Source organism: Pseudophryne corroboree, chromosome 6 (assembly GCF_028390025.1).
Source record: "Pseudophryne corroboree isolate aPseCor3 chromosome 6, aPseCor3.hap2, whole genome shotgun sequence".
NCBI classification, from domain to species: domain Eukaryota; kingdom Metazoa; phylum Chordata; class Amphibia; order Anura; family Myobatrachidae; genus Pseudophryne; species Pseudophryne corroboree.
Window position 1 is genome coordinate 505,512,702 of NC_086449.1, and position 20,300 is coordinate 505,533,001.

Genomic DNA, 20,300 nt, shown 5'->3' on the forward strand with positions numbered 1-20,300 from the left:
CTTTGCACCCCAAGGTGATAAGGTCATCAAGTCCTGCCCCCTCCCAATTCCCTGCAACCAAAAGGGGAGGACTTTTGGAAAAGCCTCCCGCCTTATAGTAAGTCCTCCGTTTGGAATTCTGTATTTCCTAAGATAAGAAGCCCTTGTCCTTAGCGGTGAAGGTTTAATATAAATCTAGCCTCCAACAAAAGAATAAAGCAGGGTTTTGATCCCTCCACCATCCCCCCGTGCCTTCATGTATGTTATTGAAGAAAAGTAGCACCTAGAGCACTATTTTGTGCATCAGGGACCACAATAGCTAGGATATTTTAGGGTTTTTTTGTTTGTTTTTTTACTTTAAAAAAAAAACAAGTTATCGTCAATATATTATTTCTCCTTTATAACTGATTATTTGTGTTTATTTCTTCTTCCTTAGTTAACTTGCTGTACATAAAAAAATATATTATTTGCAATGATAAATTAATGAAGAATAATCATTGTTATCAACACAAAGAAACACACCAGACAGAAAAAAGGTTTGTAGTGATAACACCAAAAGAAATACAATGAGGCATTAAAAAAACAACAACAATATTAATAAATACATCAAATCATTTGAAATGTATGCACTTTATATAACGTTTTCATCAAGGACCATAAACCTACAGCTGCAACATGGTTAGGACTTATTCCTGGGATAGAAGTCCACCAGGGCATATTCTGAGTTCAGATATCTGATTGGCTACTGACCTGTTGTCACAGTTTTACTATTTTTTCAAATCTCTCTAGCATTGTAAAATTATTTCAGAGGTTATTAAAACTGTACCATAAATAATGAAAACGACTTACCTTTTACTGAAAGAGCCCTCTTAATCCTTGCTTACCCGTTTCCTTGGAAACCCAGCATCCAGGCGTATGCGGCACCATCTCACTGAGATCACCGGTTGTATTCATCATACTGTACACCAAGCTCTCATATTTCAGTGATCACTCAATTGTATCCAGTATCTGTCACATTACACTACTGTGTATAGTAATGTAGGACTATTTTAATAATAAATTGCTTGTTTACTACAAAAAATTAAAATGTGGTACAGGTATGAACAGAAGTCATCTACACACTTGTTATTTAAGATGGACTCCAGAACATTGACCACTCTCTTGAAAAAGAACATCCAAGCCCGAAATACATCGGATTTAGGCCACAACCAGGGGCCTCAACTACCCACTATCAGAAGAAAATCCACTGAGAAAGGTTCTGGAGACATCATCTCTTTATATGCCCTACATGCACACAACCATCTGCTATCTAGCTTTGGACATTCTCTGTTGTTTTATGATATTACATTTATGTCTATTTAATTTTACCTCTATATGTGTCTCAGTAAATGTGCAATTATTACAGTATTACAGGATCTTATTTGCATATACTGCTATTGAGGCCAAGACACAAAGGAAACATTTAGATGAGGACCACCACCTCACAATAATAGATGTACTGTACCTAGCTGAAAAGAACTATGAACACTATTACTGGGGAAAAGAAAAAGAGTTTACTGGTGTTAAAAGGAAAATAAGGAAAGTAAGTAATTCATTTACTCATATTTTTTGTTTTGTTTATTTGGGTGTAGTAACAGTGTCATACCACAATTTATTTTAATTAGCTCTATACTTTTGTGGATTACCGGGGTGAAACCACAGTTTGTACACAGGCTGCTTTATCTGTGAAGCACTATTGTTGTCACTATTCCATAACACATGTTCTTTATAACAATACCGTCTTAAGTGACCAATGAGTCTATTCATGGAGCAGTAAAAAGCCCTTTATCAGTGATAACACAGATTTCTCCAGCGTGCCCCTGATTAGGGTGGATATTGCTTCCCATACAATAGTAAGCGATTCATAGAAGCACAGAAAGCTCAGCTTTCCATTTTGCTTCTCAAAATCATTTTGCCATGTCATGATGGCGTAAGGAGGCTGCTGAGAGGTGAAGAGCAGTGGAGACTGCTGTCTCCCCGCCTCCATCTCTGACTGTGGTCAATCAGAGATGCCCAGACTTCCTATGTTACCGGGACACAAGAGGTTCCCATAGGGTATATTAGTGAAGTGACCCGGGATATGTTGGGCCACCTTAGCTTGCTAATGGCCTCATGCGTCCACTGCCCGTTTGCTCTGCCGTCAGCCCCGCTGCCACTATTAGTGAGGTGACCTGGCATATGCATATGCCGGATCACAGTCTGCTGACAGCTGCTACTCACACTACATATCGGAAGGCAGAGAGGTCATTTATTGGAGCAAGTCACCAGACAGGTACGTATTACTGAATGGCTCCATAATACCACTATATATCACATCGATATGATGCAATATATAGTGGTAATTACTGGAAGCCATTTCAGTATTTACATGAATAGACCCCCAAGGTCCAAAAATACTTTTAAAAAGCAAAACAACACACCTGATACAGAACACTGAAAAGCAGCTAGGATGCACATAACTCATAACTGAAAATCTCTGTATTGTCAGTCTGTCAGGACATTTAAAGGGTCAATAACATAATTACCTTTTATTAATAAAGGTGCCACAAAGTGTATACAGAGCCTTACAGGGTAAACACACCAAAACATATGGCCTTGTACATTCCCTCCACTATCAGCCCCAGTGTCTCCCTAAATATTTAATAGTAGATAAATTGTATCATTTTGCGACCAAAATAGAAATAGAATTTTCAAACGTCTGATCTATGACTGACTGTTTAGTGCTCTGTGCCAGAGAGACAATTGGTGCCCCCCCCCCCCTTCCACCATTTCTTTTAATAGGGACATAAGGTGCATGCCTCATGGGGAAGGGGACTGACAAGGTTGATCCCAGAAAAAGCCCATGCTATGATTCCCCTTCCCACATTATATATATTATACACAGTTACACACACATTTATAGACCACTGCAAGAAAATGGATTTTGACACAAATCCTCTTTATGCCACATTCATGCACTTAACTTGAGAGCCCATAATTATTCAGTTACGATACCTTTTATTAAATAACACATTTAATATATTGTGATACTCAAGATTCAAACATATAACCTGTTGCATTCCAGTCTCACCCTACTCATTAAACTTTCTGATCCTGTATAAAAACTATGAACACTATATGAAGCTACTGGTACTTTGCAAAAAAATATTATCAGCATTGCAACTGAGCAGATCTATGTAGTGTGCAGCCACACATCCAATCTCTTGCAGCCACACTACATAGATCTACTCAGCTGCAATGCTGATCATTTTTTCACAAGGTACAAGGTAAGCTTCAAATAGTTAGAATTATCTATCTTAGAATTATCTACCTTTCTATGCACGGGCAGATAACTCAATGAATAGATTGTCTGCCTGCAATGCCAAAGGCAATGGGTTTGAATCCAGAGCATGTCAGCATCTTGAAATGTAATAAAGAACAGTGTGACTGAATAACAAAGAAATCTCAAGTGGAGTTCATGAATGTTGTGTAGGTATTAGCAACATAAGGGGTCAGGAGATGCTGGGCTTCAAAGAGGGGAGAAGCTGTAAGTGAAAGTAATTAAAACAGAAAATTGACAAGTGCCACCAACAGCGCCCCCTACCCTGCAGCACTATGTGCAGTGTCCCCTCCGCACACACCTAGTTATGGCCCTGATGGGCCTGTTTTGATGGGGATGCCTGGAGTTGTGATCTCCTCCCTCCATTGTTAATCTGACCCTGCCAAACATCAATATCCCCACCACAGACAGGGTAGGACAGATTTCAGGGCAAGGATAGGGCAAGGATAGGTCAATTCACTGAAGCGAGCAGGAGAATGTAGTGTACACATTAGTACTCTGATCATTTACCCAAGGTATGGGAAAACAAACAAAGTCAAATACACAGATGGGTAGAAAGAAATAAGGGAGCAAAGCACCGGCAACTAGGGTAGAACAAACAGGAGGCGTGTTCTCCCCATAAAAGTTAACAATCTATAGGATGAACAGTTGGAGAGTGGAACTGGAGAAAATACAGTACATGGATTCAGCTGGCTCAGTGTTTAGTAATTTGACAGTTTAACTGAATTAAGCTGGGCATATACTATACAATTATCTGTCAGACCATCTGTCAACTCTGGCTGCTTGGAAAGAAAATCTGGTAACGCGTGGGAGCAAATGACAAGCGACCATTTGCTCCCAAACACTGGAAAACGGACAAAAACTGTCAATCAGACAAATTGGTTAAATCTGTGATTTTACCAATTTATCACAACGAACATTTTTGTCCATTTTCCAGTGTTTGGGAGCAAATGGTCAATTGTCATTGTCACCAGGTCCAAACAAATAAGTTGGCCCCATAGTTGTCTGCAAAATAATGAATGCCTATGTAGTGTGAACAGCACAGGGTGTGTACCAGTTCAGAATGAAAGCAGATACATCGGAGCTTCATATTGTTTCCTAGACTAAACAAAGTCTGGGGGAGTCAAGAGTCAAGAAATTGCTGCAAATACTGTAGGCATAAACTCCCTCTCATAGCTCATGAGCAGTGGAGGCTCCAGAGGTAGGGCTACAGCTCAATCCAAAATTCAAATAGGGGAGCCACACCAACTGCCACCCCAAACACTGCCAAAGATAGGGGCAGATGTATTAAGCCTGGAGAAGTGATAAGTGGAAAGTGATAACGCAATAGCAAGTCAGCTCCTAACTGTCATTTTTCAAACTAATAATGGGGCAGATGTATTAACCTGGAGAAGTGATAAAGAAGTGATAAGTGGAAGGTGATAAAGCACCGGCCAGTCAGCTCCTAACTGTCATTTTTCAAACTTACAATGGGGCAGATGTATTAACCTGGAGAAGTGATAAAGCAGTGATAAGTGGAAGGTGATAACGCACCGGCCAGTCAGATCCTAACTGTCAATTTACATATTGGAGCTGATTGGCTGGTGCGTTATCACCTGGCAGTTGGTGTGGCGCTCAGATTTTTGTTAATATATGTCAGAACAAACCTTAACTTAATATATAAGTGTGTGTGTGTGTGTGTGTGTGTGTGTGTGTGTGTGTGTGTGTGTGTGTTAATCTTTTCATAACCATATTAATATACCTGCACTGTTCATTTTAAATTACAAGCTTGCAAAGTGATAACAAGGACATTTAAAATTAAAATGACTTTATACAGATGAAATGCTTCATTGAATGTGATGCAATAACTGACAATAAAAGACTTTGACATATACATGTAAGCTTGAAAGAAAAAATAAGAATTTACTTACCGATAAACAGCGAGTCAGTTTTCCTGACTCCAGCCGTCCTGGAAACATATATTTTCAGGGCCCTGACAACGTCTAGCAACTTGGAGTCCTCCAAGTCCCTAGTAGCCGCAGGCACCACAATAGGTTGGTTCAGGTGAAACGCTGAAACCATCTTAGGGAGAAACTGAGGACGAGTCCTCAATTCCGCCCTGTCCGAATGGAAAATCAGATAAGGGCTTTTACAGGATAAAGCCGCCAATTCTGACACGCGCCTGGCCCAGGCCAGGGCCAACAGCATGACCACATTCCATGTGAGATATTTTAACTCCACAGATTTAAGTGGTTCAAACCCATGTGACTTTTGGAACCCAAAAACTACATTGAGATCCCAAGTGCCACTGAAGGCACAAAAGGAGGCTGTATATGCAGTACCCCTTTTACAAACGTCTGAACTTCAGGAACTGAAGCTAGTTCTTTTTGGAAGAAAATTGACAGGGCCGAAATTTGAACCTTAATGGACCCCAATTTCAGGCCCATAGACACTCCTGTTTGCAGGAAATGTAGGAAACGACCCAGTTGAATTTCCTCCGTCGGGCCTTACTGGCCCCGCACCACGCACATATTTTCGCCGAATGCGGTGATAATGTTTTGCGGTTACATCCTTCCTGGCTTTGATCAGGATAGGGATGACTTCATCCGGAATGCCTTTTCAGGATCCGGCGTTCAACCGCCATGCCGTCAAACGCAGCCGCGGTAAGTCTTGGAACAGACAGGGTCCTTGCTGGAGCAGGTCCCTTCTTAGAGGTAGAGGCCACGGATCCTCCGTGAGCATCTCTTGAAGTTCCGGTTACCAAGTCCTTCTTGGCCAATCTGGAGCCACGAATATAGTGCTTACTCCTCTCCATCTTATCAATCTCAGTACCTTGGGTATGAGAGGCAGAGGAGGGAACACATACACTGACTGGTACACCCACGGTGTTACCAGAACGTCTACAGCTATTGCCTGAGGGTCCCTTGACCTGGCGCAATACTTGTCGAGTTTTTCCCAACGGTTTATAATCATGTGGAAGAATTCTGGGTGAAGTCCCCACTCTCCCGGGTGGAGGTCGTGCTGAGGAAGTCTGCTTCCCAGTTGTCCACTCCCGGAATGAATACTGCTGACAGTGCTATCACATGATTTTCCGCCCAGCGAAGAATCCTTGCAGCTTCTGCCATTGCCCTCCTGCTTCTTGTGCCACCCTGTCTGTTTACGTGGGTGACTACCGTGATGTTGTCCGACTGGATCAACACCGGCTGACCTTGAAGCAGAGGTCTTGCTAAGCTTAGAGCATTGTAAATGGCCCTTAGCTTCAGGATATTTATGTGAAGTGATGTCTCCAGACTTGACCATAAGCCCTGGATATTCCTTCTCTGTGTGACTGCTCCCAAGCCTCGCAGGCTGGCATCCGTGGTCACCAGGACCCAGTCCTGAATGCCGAATCTGCGGCCCTCTAGAAGATGAGCACTCTGCAACCACCACAGGAGAGACACCCTTGTCCTTGGTGACAGGGTTATCCGCTGATGCATCTGAAGATGCGACCAGGACCATTTGTCCAGCAGGTCCCACTGGAAAGTTCTTGCGTGGAATCTGCCGAATGGGATTGCTTCGTAGGAAGCCACCATTTTACCCAGAACCCTTGTGCATTGATGCACTGAGACTTGGCTCGGTTTTAGGAGGTTCCTGACTAGCTCGGATAACTCCCTGGCTTTCTCCTCCGGGAGAAAAGCCTTTCTCTGGACTGTGTCCAGGATCATCCCTAGGAACAGAAGACAAGTCGTCGGAACCAGCTGCGATTTTGGAATATTGAGAATCCAATCGTGCTGCCGCAACACTACCTGAAATAGTGCTACACCGACCTCCAACTGTTCCCTGGATCTTACCCTTATCAGGGAATCGTCCAAGTAAGGGATAACTAAAATTCCCTTCCTTCGAAGGAATATCATCATTTCGGCCATTACCTTGGTAAAGACCCGGGGTGCCGTGGACCATCCATACGGCAGCGTCTGAACTGATAGTGACAGTTCTGTACCATAAACCTGAGGTACCCTTGATGAGAAGGGTAAATTTTGACATGAAGGTAAGCATCCTTGATGTCCCGAGACATCATGTAGTCCCCTTCTTCCAGGTTCGCAATCACTGCTCTGAGTGACTCAATCTTGAATTTGAACCTCTGTATGTAAGTGTTCAAAGATTTTAGATTTAGAATCGGTCTCACCGAGCCGTCTGGCTTCGGTACCACAACAGTGTGGAATAATACCCCGTTCCCTGTTGCAGGAGGGGTACCTTGTTATCACCTGCTGGGAATACAGCTTGTGAATGGCTTCCAAAACAGTCTCCCTGTCAGAAGGAGACATTGGTAAAGCCGACTTTAGGAAACGGCGAGGGGGAGACGTCTCGAATTCTAATTTGTACCCCTGAGATATCACCTGAAGGATCCAGGGGTCTACTTGCGAGTGAGCCCACTGCGCGCTGAAATTCATTGAGACGGGCCCCCCACCGTGCCTGATTCTGCTTGTAAAGCCCCAGCGTCATACTGAGGGCTTGGCAGAGGCGGGAGAGGGTTTCTGTTCCTGGGAACTGGCTGATTTCTGCAGCCTTTTTCCTCTCCCTCTGTCACGGGGTAGAAATGAGGAATCTTTTGCCCGCTTGTCCACGAAAAGACTGCGCCTGATAATACGGCGTCTTCTCATGTTGAGAGGCGACCTGGGGTACAAACGTGGATTTCCCAGCTGTTGCCGTGGCCACCAGGTCTGAAAGACCGACCCCAAATAACTCCTCCCTTTAATAAGGCAATACTTCCAAATGCCGTTTGGAGTACGCATCACCTGACCACTGACGTGTCCATAACCCTCTACTGGTAGAAATGGACAACGCACTTAGACTTGATGCCAGTCGGCAAATATTCCGCTGTGCATCACGCATATATAGAAATGCATCTTTTAAATGCTCTATAGGCAATAATATACTGTCCCTATCTAGGGTATCAATATTTTCAGTCAGGGAATCCGACCACGCCAACCCAGCACTGCACATCCAGGCTGAGGCGATTGCTGGTCGCAGTATAACACGAGTATGTGTGTAAATACATTTTAGGATACCCTCCTGCTTTCTATCAGCAGGATCCTTAAGGGCGGCCATCTCAGGAGAGGGTAGAGCCCTTACAAGCGTGTGAGCGCTTTATCCCCCCTAGGGGGTGTTTCCCAACGCACCCTAACCTCTGGCGGGAAAGGATATAATGCCAATAACATTTTAGAAATTATCAGTTGTTATCGGGGGAAAACCACGCATCATCACACACCTCATTTAATTTCTCAGATTCAGGAAAACTACAGGTAGTTTTTTCCTCACCGAACATAATACCCCTTTTTGGTGGTACTCGTATTATCAAAAATGTGTAATAAAATTTTTTTTTCATTGCCTCAATCATGTAACGTGTGGCCCTACTGGAAGTCACATTTGTCTCTTCACCGTCGACACTGGAGTCAGTATCCGTGTCGGCGTCTATAACTGCCATCTGAGGTAACGGGCGCTTTAGAGCCCCTGACGGCCTATGAGACGTCTGGACAGGCACAAGCTGAGTAGCCGGCTGTCTCATGTCAACCACTGTCTTTTATACAGAGCTGACACTGTCATGTAATTCCTTCCAACAGTTCATCCACTCAGGTGTCGACCCCCTAGGGGGTGACATCACTATTACAGGCAATCTGCTCCGTCTCCACATCATTTTTCTCCTCATACATGTCGACACAAATGTACCGACATACAGCACACACACAGGGAATGCTCTGATAGAGGACAGGACCCCACTAGCCCTTTGGGGAGACAGAGGGAGAGTTTGCCAGCACACACCAGAGCGCTATATATATACAGGGATAACCTTATATAAGTGTTTTTCCCCTTATAGCTGCTGTAACTTTAATACTGCGCGTAATTAGTGCCCCCCCTCTCTTTTATAACCCTTTCTGTAGTGTAGTGACTGCAGGGGAGAGACAGGGAGCTTCCCTCCAACGGAGCTGTGAGGGAAAATGGCGCCAGTGTGCTGAGGAGATAGGCTCCGCCCCCTTATCGGCGGCCTTATCTCCCGTTTTTCTATGTATTTTGGCAGGGGTTAAATGCATCCATATAGCCCAGGAGCTATATGTGATGCATTCTTTTGCCATCCAAGGTGTTTATTATTGCATCTCAGGGCGCTCCCCCCCAGCGCCCTGCACCCTCAGTGACCGGAGTGTGAAGTGTGCTGAGAGCAATGGCGCACAGCTGCAGTGCTGTGCGCTACCTTGTTGAAGACAGGACGTCTTCTGCCGCCGATTTTCCGGACCTCTTCTGCGTTCTGGCTCTGTAAGGGGGCCGGCGGCGCGGCTCTGGGACCCATCCAGGCTGGGCCTGTGATCGTCCCTCTGGAGCTAATGTCCAGTAGCCTAAGAAGCCCAATCCACTCTGCACGCAGGTGAGTTCGCTTCTTCTCCCCTTAGTCCCTCGATGCAGTGAGCCTGTTGCCAGCAGGTCTCACTGAAAATAAAAAACCTAAACTAAAACTTTCACTAAGAAGCTCAGGAGAACCCCTAGTGTGCACCCTTCTCGTTCGGGCACAGAGATCTAACTGAGGCTTGGAGGAGGGTCATAGGGGGAGGAGCCAGTGCACACCACATAGTCCTAAAGCTTTCTTTAGATGTGCCCAGTCTCCTGCGGAGCCGCTATTCCCCATGGTCCTTACGGAGTCCCCAGCATCCACTTAGGACGTTAGAGAAAGTAACATACTTAGCAGGTAATATTGACAGAGTCAGAAGACACAATTTCATTAAAATGTTAAAGCATTGCACTAATGTAAATGAGACGGTTATGAAACACACACTTCTGCAATAGACACAACTGGTAAGCTTTATGTGTATTAATTGAGCAAAGCCAGAATTTTTCTATTATCTGCATAGAGCAATGAAGAGTTCTAGGAATTTCATGCTGCAAACTACCATAAGATATCACACATTTTAAAAGCACATATAGATGAACAGACTGATATGATGATCAGCTTACATACTGTACCTAATATTATTCTATATTACCTAAGCAGATATAAAAACTGTCACAGGGGTAATTTGTATTGCAGTAATATAGTTAGTTTTACATATTGACTAAGGGGATGTTTTTATGAAGTGGATCATTGTAATGCATAGAATATTTAATTGTGACTCAAACACTGAAAACTTATTGTTGGCAATTATTTTGGTGTCTAAATGAAGCTGGTAGACTAGTAAGCACTCACTAATGGTTAATGTATCTTATCTTTTAACCCACCAACATCAATTGTAGCTAAATATTATACAGTACAGTAGTTCAGGCCAGGGCTGCGATTACAAGAAAGCGACAGGGATATAGTTGATAAATAACACTATAGACTACATACGCAGCAGACATTCAGAAATTACTTTGGTGCATTATCAATCATATAATTTGAAGATGTGGATTTATATTACATACTGTAGTAGTAGTAGTAGTAGTAGTAGTAGTAGTAGTAGTAATAAAGGTTTTAACAGACATTAAATAACTTTTAGTGGCATTCTATATAGGGTGTAGGGAATATTTTTTACATATCAGAATTTTGTTTTGTTTGGCAATTCAGCCTGATGCTGCAAACATAAGTGCTATGGATTGTCTAATGTCTGGTTGCGTCTACGGAATAGGGCACCAGTATACTGTACACGGCTATCACTAACACACTATTAATTACAGTTGTCAACTGACCTAGTAGTCTTTTTTTGACTTGTTGCAATCCCACTGTGATTAGACTGAGGTGCGTATCTGGCTGCCAGACTGCGTGAGAAGAAACAGAACAAATAAGTAGAAGCATTTTCAACAACATGCAGCAAAATATAGAGCTCACTAGGCAGATGAATGGATCACACGACTACAATGACAGCGCCATGACATATCCAAGGTTTTTCCAAGTGCAATGTATGCAATACACAGTCAGTGACAATGGATGACCTTAGTGCAATGTGTAGTAACAGAAGAACAGACATAAAACTGCTGTCATAAGGCACATTACAGTTATATAACTGGATACATGAAAATGAGAGGCTTATACCCACTGTAGATTTTATGAAATGTTAATTCCCACATTTTGTATATGAAACCCAGTGATCTTGTGACATAATTGAACGCATATTATAGAACTAAATAGTGTAATCCTATTAAAAATAAAAGTGACAGGGTTGTAGCAATCATAACACTTCACAGTAAAATAGCACAAATATTTGCGAGTGTGGCAGTAATTGGTGTTGAGGCTAGTATGATAATGAATGTACTGAACATGTTCATAGTATAAACAGAAATTGTGAATACATGTCATATATCCCAGCATATATATAGGGAAAGAGACATGATACAATGCAAAATGTGGGTTTCTTTTTATCTTACTGTAACCAACCCAGCCCAGTTACAGCACTGGCACACAAGCTACTGTACTATATGTGCATAGGTTTTGTTTTCTTAGCTCATGAACTTTGCGGACAAAGTACAGTACACTATCTTTGAAAAACAGTGCGTGAAAAGACAGATCTTAAATAAACTCTTCATCTGAAATTATTTTGTGGTCAAGAAATCCCAGCTCTCAACCCCAAAAAATTTCTGCATTAATCAGGCATCCCTGGCTTTTAGCCACTCCCTTGTCTGACTGTAAAACTGTTGATTAGGGTAAGTCAACTTGAAGGAAGCTCTTGCAGAGTACATGCATAATTCTCCCTACTGGACTGACACTAGTTTAGGGGGATGTGGTTAAGATACCGGCTGTCAGGATCCCTAAGGAGGGCGGTTAGGGGGCAGGGGAGGGGGGTGGGGGGGGGTTAGGGTTAGGTTTAGACTGTGGGAAGGGAGGGTTATGGGGTAGGGGAGAGGGGGGAATATACTTACCTCGGCTTCGCCCCTGTCAGGATTACGCACATCAGGATTCCGGCGTCAGTATTGTGACCACCGGTTTTCCTGGCATGCTGCACTGGACTATAAAAAAAGAAATTACTATTTTCACGGTAACAACAATACATGTTTGGAATTCCCTGCCTGAGGGAGTTGTAATGGCGGAATCGGTCAACACCTTTAAGAATGGGTTAGATAAATTCCTAATGGATAAGGATATCCAGGGTTATGATGCATAGTCACGCATTATAGTTACTACAAAAAGGGATAAAATGCAACGGCTGACATCAGCATCAGTCAAAAATTTTAGACAAATCATCATGCATAGGAGACCACGAATAGGTTGAACTTGATGGACAATTGTCTTTTTTCAACCTCAGATACTATGTTACTATGTATGTATTTGGTGATCTGATGCAGTGATTTTGCTGGTCTTGAAAAAGGTCCTTAAGGGACCCAAAACGTTTACAAACTACCGACATGCTGCTAATGAATGCATCCATTTGTCACCTATAAGGTAAAATAAATATCTGTTGAAGCAAATTGGTGAGTGCCTGTACCATTGGATTTGAAATATATATATATATATATATATATATATATATCCACAGCGTATCCTTTACTCGCATCAATGTATAGTTCAATTAGGCGGGTGCTCCCACTGGCCTTGTTGTAAGTCCACTTTTATACCGCATCTACCACACCGTGGAGGGTGCACTCTCGCAGAAAAAGGTCACTCAGTGCTTTAATTCATAGAGTTTAATCTGGTCACAGGATGCCTTCACAGTCTACGTTTCGGTTCATTCACGAACCTTTCTCAAGACAGTCTGTACATTAGGTCTAAAAATACAACAATAACCAGAACTAAAGTTCACATTCCATATACAGGTTGAGTATCCCATATCCAAATATCCGAAATACGGAATATTCCGAAATACGGACTTTTTTGAGTGAGAGTGAGATAGTGAAATCTTTGTTTTCTGTGGCTCAATGTACTCAAACTTTGTTTAATACACAAAGTTATTAAAAATATTGTATTAAATGACCTTCAGGCTGTGTGTATAAGCAGGACCGGATTAACAATGGGGCGGATGGAGCTGCAGCTCCAGGCCTCCCCATGAAAATAGGCCCAAGGAGACTGACAGTGGTGACAGGAAAAAACTTTTTCCTGTCACAACTCACAAGCTCACAAGCTGTCAGCGGCCGTCATACTCCCCCGGGCTAGGAATCACAGGGGCTGATTGGGCCGGGGGCACGTCGGGTAGCCATCTGACAATCCCCCCCTCAGACTGCTATATGTCACATATTGATGGCCATCCGCAGCCACATGCGCATGGCTGGCAGCGGACGGGAGGCACTCGTACCCGGCCGTTGTGTTTGTGTTGTGGCCGAGCAGCTCCGCCTCCCTTATCTCCACTCTTCCAGTGTTCTCAGTGTCACGTCAGTCCAGGCTGCCAGGGGAGCTGGTGAAGGCGCAGGGGCGTTTATTACAAGGTAATTTTATTTTTTGCTGGCGTTGCCTGTGATGAGGACACTGTGGATAAGTACTGTGATGTGGTAGAAAATATTGAAGGGAGGTTACCAATGTAAGGTTAATATTGTGGGGTGGGGGTTGCTGTGAAAGGACAAAATGGGGGGGGGGGGAGCTGTACCTATTCCCATACCTCCCTGCACAGACTCTCTCACCATGTCCCCTACCAGACCTGTCCCCTCACCCTGTCCCCTACCAGACCTGTCCCTGCACCCTCACCCTGTCCCCTACCAGACCTGTCCCTGCACCCTCACCCTGTCCCCTACCAGACCTGTCCCCGCTAGAGATGAGCGGGTTCGGTTTCTCTGAATCCGAACCCGCCAGAACTTCATGTTTTTTTTCACGGGTCCGAGCGACTCGGATCTTCCCGCCTTGCTCGGTTAACCCGAGCGCACCCGAACGTCATCATGACGCTGTCGGATTCTCGCGAGGCTCGGATTCTATCGCGAGACTAGGATTCTATATAAGGAGCCGCGCGTCGCCGCCATTTTCACACGTGCATTGAGATTGATAGGGAGAGGACGTGGCTGGCGTCCTCTCCGTTTAGACACTTGATTTACTAATTTTGGGGAGCATTAGGAGTACTCAGTAGTGTACAGTGCAGAGTTTTGCTGATAGTGACCAGTGACCACCACTTTTATTTATAATCCGTTCTCTGCCTGAAAAAAGCGATACACAGCACACAGTGACTCAGTCACATACATACCATATCTGTGTGCACTGCTCAGGCTCAGGCCAGTGTGCTGCATCATCTATATATATTATATATCTGTCTGACTGCTCAGCTCACACAGCTTATAATTGTGGGGGAGACTGGGGAGCACTACTGCAGTGCCAGTTATAGGTTATAGCAGGAGCCAGGAGTACATAATATTATATTAAAATTAAACAGTGCACACTTTTGCTGCAGGAGTGCCACTGCCAGTGTGACTAGTGACCTGACCACCAGTATATAATATTAGTAGTATACTATCTCTTTATCAACCAGTCTATATTAGCAGCAGACACAGTACAGTGCGGTAGTTCACGGCTGTGGCTACCTCTGTGTCGGCACTCGGCAGCCCGTCCATAATTGTATATACCAGTGACCTAACCGTGGTTTTTTTTTCTTTCTTTATACATACATACTAGTTACGAGTATACTATCTCTTTATCAACCAGTCTATATATTAGCAGCAGACACAGTACAGTGCGGTAGTTCACGGCTGTGGCTACCTCTGTGTCGGCACTCGGCAGCCCGTCCATAATTGTATATACCACCTAACCGTGGTTTTTTTTTCTTTCTTTATACATACATACTAGTTACGAGTATACTATCTCTTTATCAACCAGTCTATATATTAGCAGCAGACACAGTACAGTGCGGTAGTTCACGGCTGTGGCTACCTCTGTGTCGGCACTCGGCAGCCCGTCCATAATTGTATATACCACCTAACCGTGGTTTTTTTTTCTTTCTTTATACATACATACTAGTTACGAGTATACTATCTCTTTATCAACCAGTCTATATATTAGCAGCAGACACAGTACAGTGCGGTAGTTCACGGCTGTGGCTACCTCTGTGTCGGCACTCGGCAGCCCGTCCATAATTGTATATACCACCTAACCGTGGTTTTTTTTTCTTTCTTTATACATACATACTAGTTACGAGTATACTATCTCTTTATCAACCAGTCTATATATTAGCAGCAGACACAGTACAGTGCGGTAGTTCACGGCTGTGGCTACCTCTGTGTCGGCACTCGGCAGCCCGTCCATAATTGTATACTAGTATCCAATCCATCCATCTCCATTGTTTACCTGAGGTGCCTTTTAGTTGTGCCTATTAAAATATGGAGAACAAAAATGTTGAGGTTCCAAAATTAGGGAAAGATCAAGATCCACTTCCACCTCGTGCTGAAGCTGCTGCCACTAGTCATGGCCGAGACGATGAAATGCCAGCAACGTCGTCTGCCAAGGCCGATGCCCAATGTCATAGTACAGAGCATGTCAAATCCAAAACACCAAATATCAGTAAAAAGCCTCTTTTTTTCTTTGCGTCATGTGCTGTTTGGGGAGGGTTTTTTGGAAGGGACATCCTGCGTGACACTGCAGTGCCACTCCTAGATGGGCCCGGTGTTTGTGTCGGCCACTAGGGTCGCTAATCTTACTCACACAGCTACCTCATTGCGCCTCTTTTTTTCTTTGCGTCATGTGCTGTTTGGGGAGGGTTTTTTGGAAGGGACATCCTGCGTGACACTGCAGTGCCACTCCTAGATGGGCCCGGTGTTTGTGTCGGCCACTAGGGTCGCTTATCTTACTCACACAGCGACCTCGGTGCAAATTTTAGGACTAAAAATAATATTGTGAGGTGTGAGGTATTCAGAATAGACTGAAAATGAGTGTAAATTATGGTTTTTGAGGTTAATAATACTTTGGGATCAAAATGACCCCCAAATTCTATGATTTAAGCTGTTTTTTAGTGTTTTTGGAAAAAAACACCCGAATCCAAAACACACCCGAATCCGACAAAAATAATTCGGTGAGGTTTTGCCAAAACGCGTTCGAACCCAAAACACGGCCGCGGAACCGAACCCAAAACCAAAACACAAAACCCGAAAAATTTCAGGCGCTCATCTCTAGTCCCCGCACCCTCACCCTGTCCCCTACCAGACCTGTCCCCGCACTCTCACTTTGTCCTCTACCAGACCAGTCCCCGCACCCTCACCCTGTCCCCTACAGACCTGTCCCTGCACCATCACCCTGTCCCCTACCAGACCTGTCCCCTCACCCTGTTCCCTACCAGACCTGTCCCCACACCTTCCCCGTCCCCTACCAGACTTGTCCCTGCACCCTCACCCTGTCCCCTACCAGACCAGTCCCCTCACCCTATCCCCTACCAGACCTGTCCCCTACCAGACCTGTCCCTGCACCCTGTTTCCTACCAGACCTATCCCCGCACCCTCACCCTGTCCCCTACCAGACCTATCCTTGCACTCTCACCCTGTCCCCTACCAGACATGTCCCTGCACCCTCACCCTGTCCCCCACCAGACCTGTCCCCGCACCCTCTCCCTGTCCCCTACCAGACCTGTCCCCGCACTCTCACCCTGTCCCCTACCAGACCTGTCCCCACACCCTCACCCTGTCCCCTACCAGACCTGTCCCCGCACCCTCACCCTGTCCCCTACCAGACCTGTTCCCGCACTCTCACCCTGTCCCCTACCAGACCTGTCCCCGCACCCTCACCCTGTCCCCTACCAGACCTGTCCCTGTACCCTCACCCTGTCCCCTACCAGACCTGTCCCCGCACTCTCACCCTGTCCCCTACCAGACCTGTCCCCGCACCCTCACCCTGTCCCCTACCAGACCTGTCCCTGCACCCTCACCCTGTCCCCTACCAGACCTGTCCCCGCACCCTCACCCTGTCCCCTACCAGACCTGTCCCTGCACCATCACCCTGTCCCCTACCAGACCTGTCCCCGCACCCTCACCCTGTCCCCTACCAGAAATTACTATTATATATATATATATATATATATATATATATGGGATGAAGTTATGTGACCGCCGGTCACAGCACCTCCCTCTTTCATTCCGCCCCCTGAAAATCCTGACGGTTGGCATGCCAGCCAACAGGGACTATGCCCACTTGTGGGTGTCCATGACACCCATAGAGTGAGAATAGAACCTGTGGTGACCACAACAAGCCTGCAAGGGGCGACTTGCGCCAGCTGGCATACCGCTACCGGGAAGCGGGTCATGCATACCCAACCCATATATATATATATATATATATATATATATATATATATATATATAATTTCTTTTTTTTTTCTTCTGTACCATCTCAGAGTAATGACACGAGATGTTCCCACCATACACTATCACCCCAGTCTGCCCTCCCCTCCTTTCCCTACCCCCACACTATCTTTTTTGTCCAGGCTCCTCTCCTAGGTCTGTCCCATCTCCCTAGCTATATATATATATATATATATATATATATATATAGTTATATATAGTTATCTATATATATATAATATCAGTAATATTATGAGATGACCCCACCATAGACCATCACCAATCCAGCATGCTCTTCATAGTGCTGTCTGCACCCCATAGCACATGCCATGCCATGTGCAGACCACCGCCACAGTAGGGCCCACACACCATTGGACATGACCCCTCAAAAAAAAAAATCACCTGCACCATTGGCCACACCCCCTGCAGCGGCACATTAGGCCCTTCGTGAATTTCAGCTCCAGGCCCATGTGTACCTTAATCTGGCACTGTGTATAAGGTGTATATGAAACATAAATGAATTGTGTGAATGTACACACACTTTGTTTAATGCACAAAGTTATTAAAAATATTGGCTAAAATTACCTTCAGGCTGTGTGTATAAAGTGTATATGAAACATAAATGCATTCTGTGCTTAGACTTAGGTCCCATCGCCATGATATCTCCTTATGGTATGCAATTATTCCAAAATACGGAAAAATCCGATATCCAAAATACCTCTGGTCCCAAGCGTTTTGGATAAGGGATACTCAACCTGTATGTATAAGAAAGTATTAAAACAAAAGACGACATATACATTCACGACCACTACCTCCCAGGCCCCTCAGCAGACAAGTTATCAGGTCAGCAATAGGACAGACCAATAATAGATTGACTGGGTCCCACCCCAACAACTTGGAGGGGATAGGACCCTAGCTCTCAAGCAGAGGGAGAGCTTCTGGATCCACAAGTTGGACACAGTTGCCTCTAGGGGATTAAACGAGGCCAACCCCGTCAATATATTTCTATAGTATTTGTGACGTATATGGCTACTACAAATATAAATATTGGGTTAAGTGGATTATTGATTGGATTATTGATTGTTTATCTTGAACCTATTTGCATGTCAGTATGGATATCTACACTACTGATACCCAACAACTTGTGACAGGATGATTATCGACTTCTATTGTGTATGCATTTCATAAAACTGTGAAATGATGTATCCAATGGAAGAATACCATGACATCCTATTGGAGTCCTATGTAATATTATCACATGAATGTAAGTGATGACGATTTTCCAACTCTTTTCATTGAAATTTATGGAATACAAAGTGAATGAGTGTGTTGAATACTGGACTCCATATAAATGGACATGCTTTCTATACTAAGATAACGGATTGAACTAGCTGTGCCTGAAGACTGAACTAATAAAGATTATTTGTATTTTCAAAAGTGACAAAGTAGTAAGTGCCCTTGTTTCCGTGGATATATATATATATATCCACTGAAAAACAAGGGAGTGTTTCTGTTTTTCACCTTGACAAAGGGACGTTAGTGCCACAAAATGTTGGATTCCTTAGATGTGATGTGATGAATTAAAACACATTTTTTTAAAGCATTTTCTGTGTTAGTCTCCGAGTGCCGCTGCTTGTTAGAACTGTTTGTGTGTGTGTGTGTGTGTGTGTGTGTGTGTGTGTGTGTGTGTGTTTGTGTGTGTATATATGTATATGTATATATATATATATATATTTATTTTAAAACCTTTAAATGGGAGGCGGTCACAAGACCGCCTGTCGGGATCCCAACGGTCAAAATGCCTACGCCAGAATCCCGACCGGCGCCACAGACTTTTCTCCCTCTGTGGGTGTACACGACACCCACAGAGGGAGAATAGATCCTGTAGCGAGCGCAGCGAGCTACCATGCCCACAGCATGGCGAGCACAGCAAGCCCCAAAGGGCTTTCTAGCTCTCACCCCGCAGCCGGCATACTGGTGGCCAGAATCCTGCTGACAGAATCATGACAGCCGGGATGCCGGCCTTAACCAGTACCTGCATAAACAGTAAGATTTTCATATCATCACCTCAGTGCTTCACTTATTTACAGTAGGTGTGATTATAAATTAATTAAGGCATAATATAATAAACAATAATGAGATTTTCTGTGATCTGTGTATAAACCTAAGCTTACGCCTTTACATGGTAATAGAACTCCGGAATCACATTTTTGATTCAAGAAAAACTGTCACAGAAAACAGGAATTTCCCTGTATATGGGAGGATACATATCTGATCAGTACAGCTAAATAATGCATGTACAATCAGCACTCTTCGTGGCTGCTGGTTTATATCAAAATGCTTAGTGATCACAAAATGCTGAATTTGTTTCAGCTGTTTTATCCATATCAAAAACATTATTTGTGTTACTATTATAGACTTTGCTAGTTACATATGTATAAATTAATGAAAGACTAAAAATAGATAATTGTAAAAAAAAAACAACAACTATACTTGTCTCCTAGTACAAAGCATGTACTTTTGGCTTAGAGAGACAAGTTGTCTTAATTAATGTAAACTTGCAGACACTGCTAATAGTTCTATGCCTGAAATGGTGTGCTATGCTTTTTATTGAAACATCAGGGCCAAAACTAGGATATTTGTCACCCGGGGCAAGACAGTGATTTGCTTTTCTTTGCCTCTTCTCTAGCTTCCCAGAGGAAGGAGGGGAGGCAGAGGTAGGGGGTATTAGAGGGATTCTTAATTAAAATATGTGAAAAGGAACGCAGGGCTGGATTAAGGTTTGTAGATGGCCCCCAAGCAGGGCCGGCTATAC

The 20,300-nt window shown here is 44.0% G+C and overlaps 1 protein-coding gene across 10 annotated transcripts in view; it reads right to left on the reverse strand.

The window, feature by feature from the left end:
* Positions 1-20,300, reverse strand: part of NAV3 (neuron navigator 3) — a 1,127,960-nt gene that overhangs the window by 360,690 nt on the left and 746,970 nt on the right. For 9 of the 10 annotated variants that reach the window (XM_063927407.1, XM_063927402.1, XM_063927399.1 and 6 more), the window contains one exon: positions 11,006-11,074. The exons of the other annotated variant lie outside the window; for it this stretch is intronic. In XM_063927407.1, the coding sequence (XP_063783477.1) occupies positions 11,006-11,074 (69 nt within the window). The remainder of the gene's footprint in view (positions 1-11,005; positions 11,075-20,300) is intronic. 10 annotated transcript variants of the gene reach the window in all.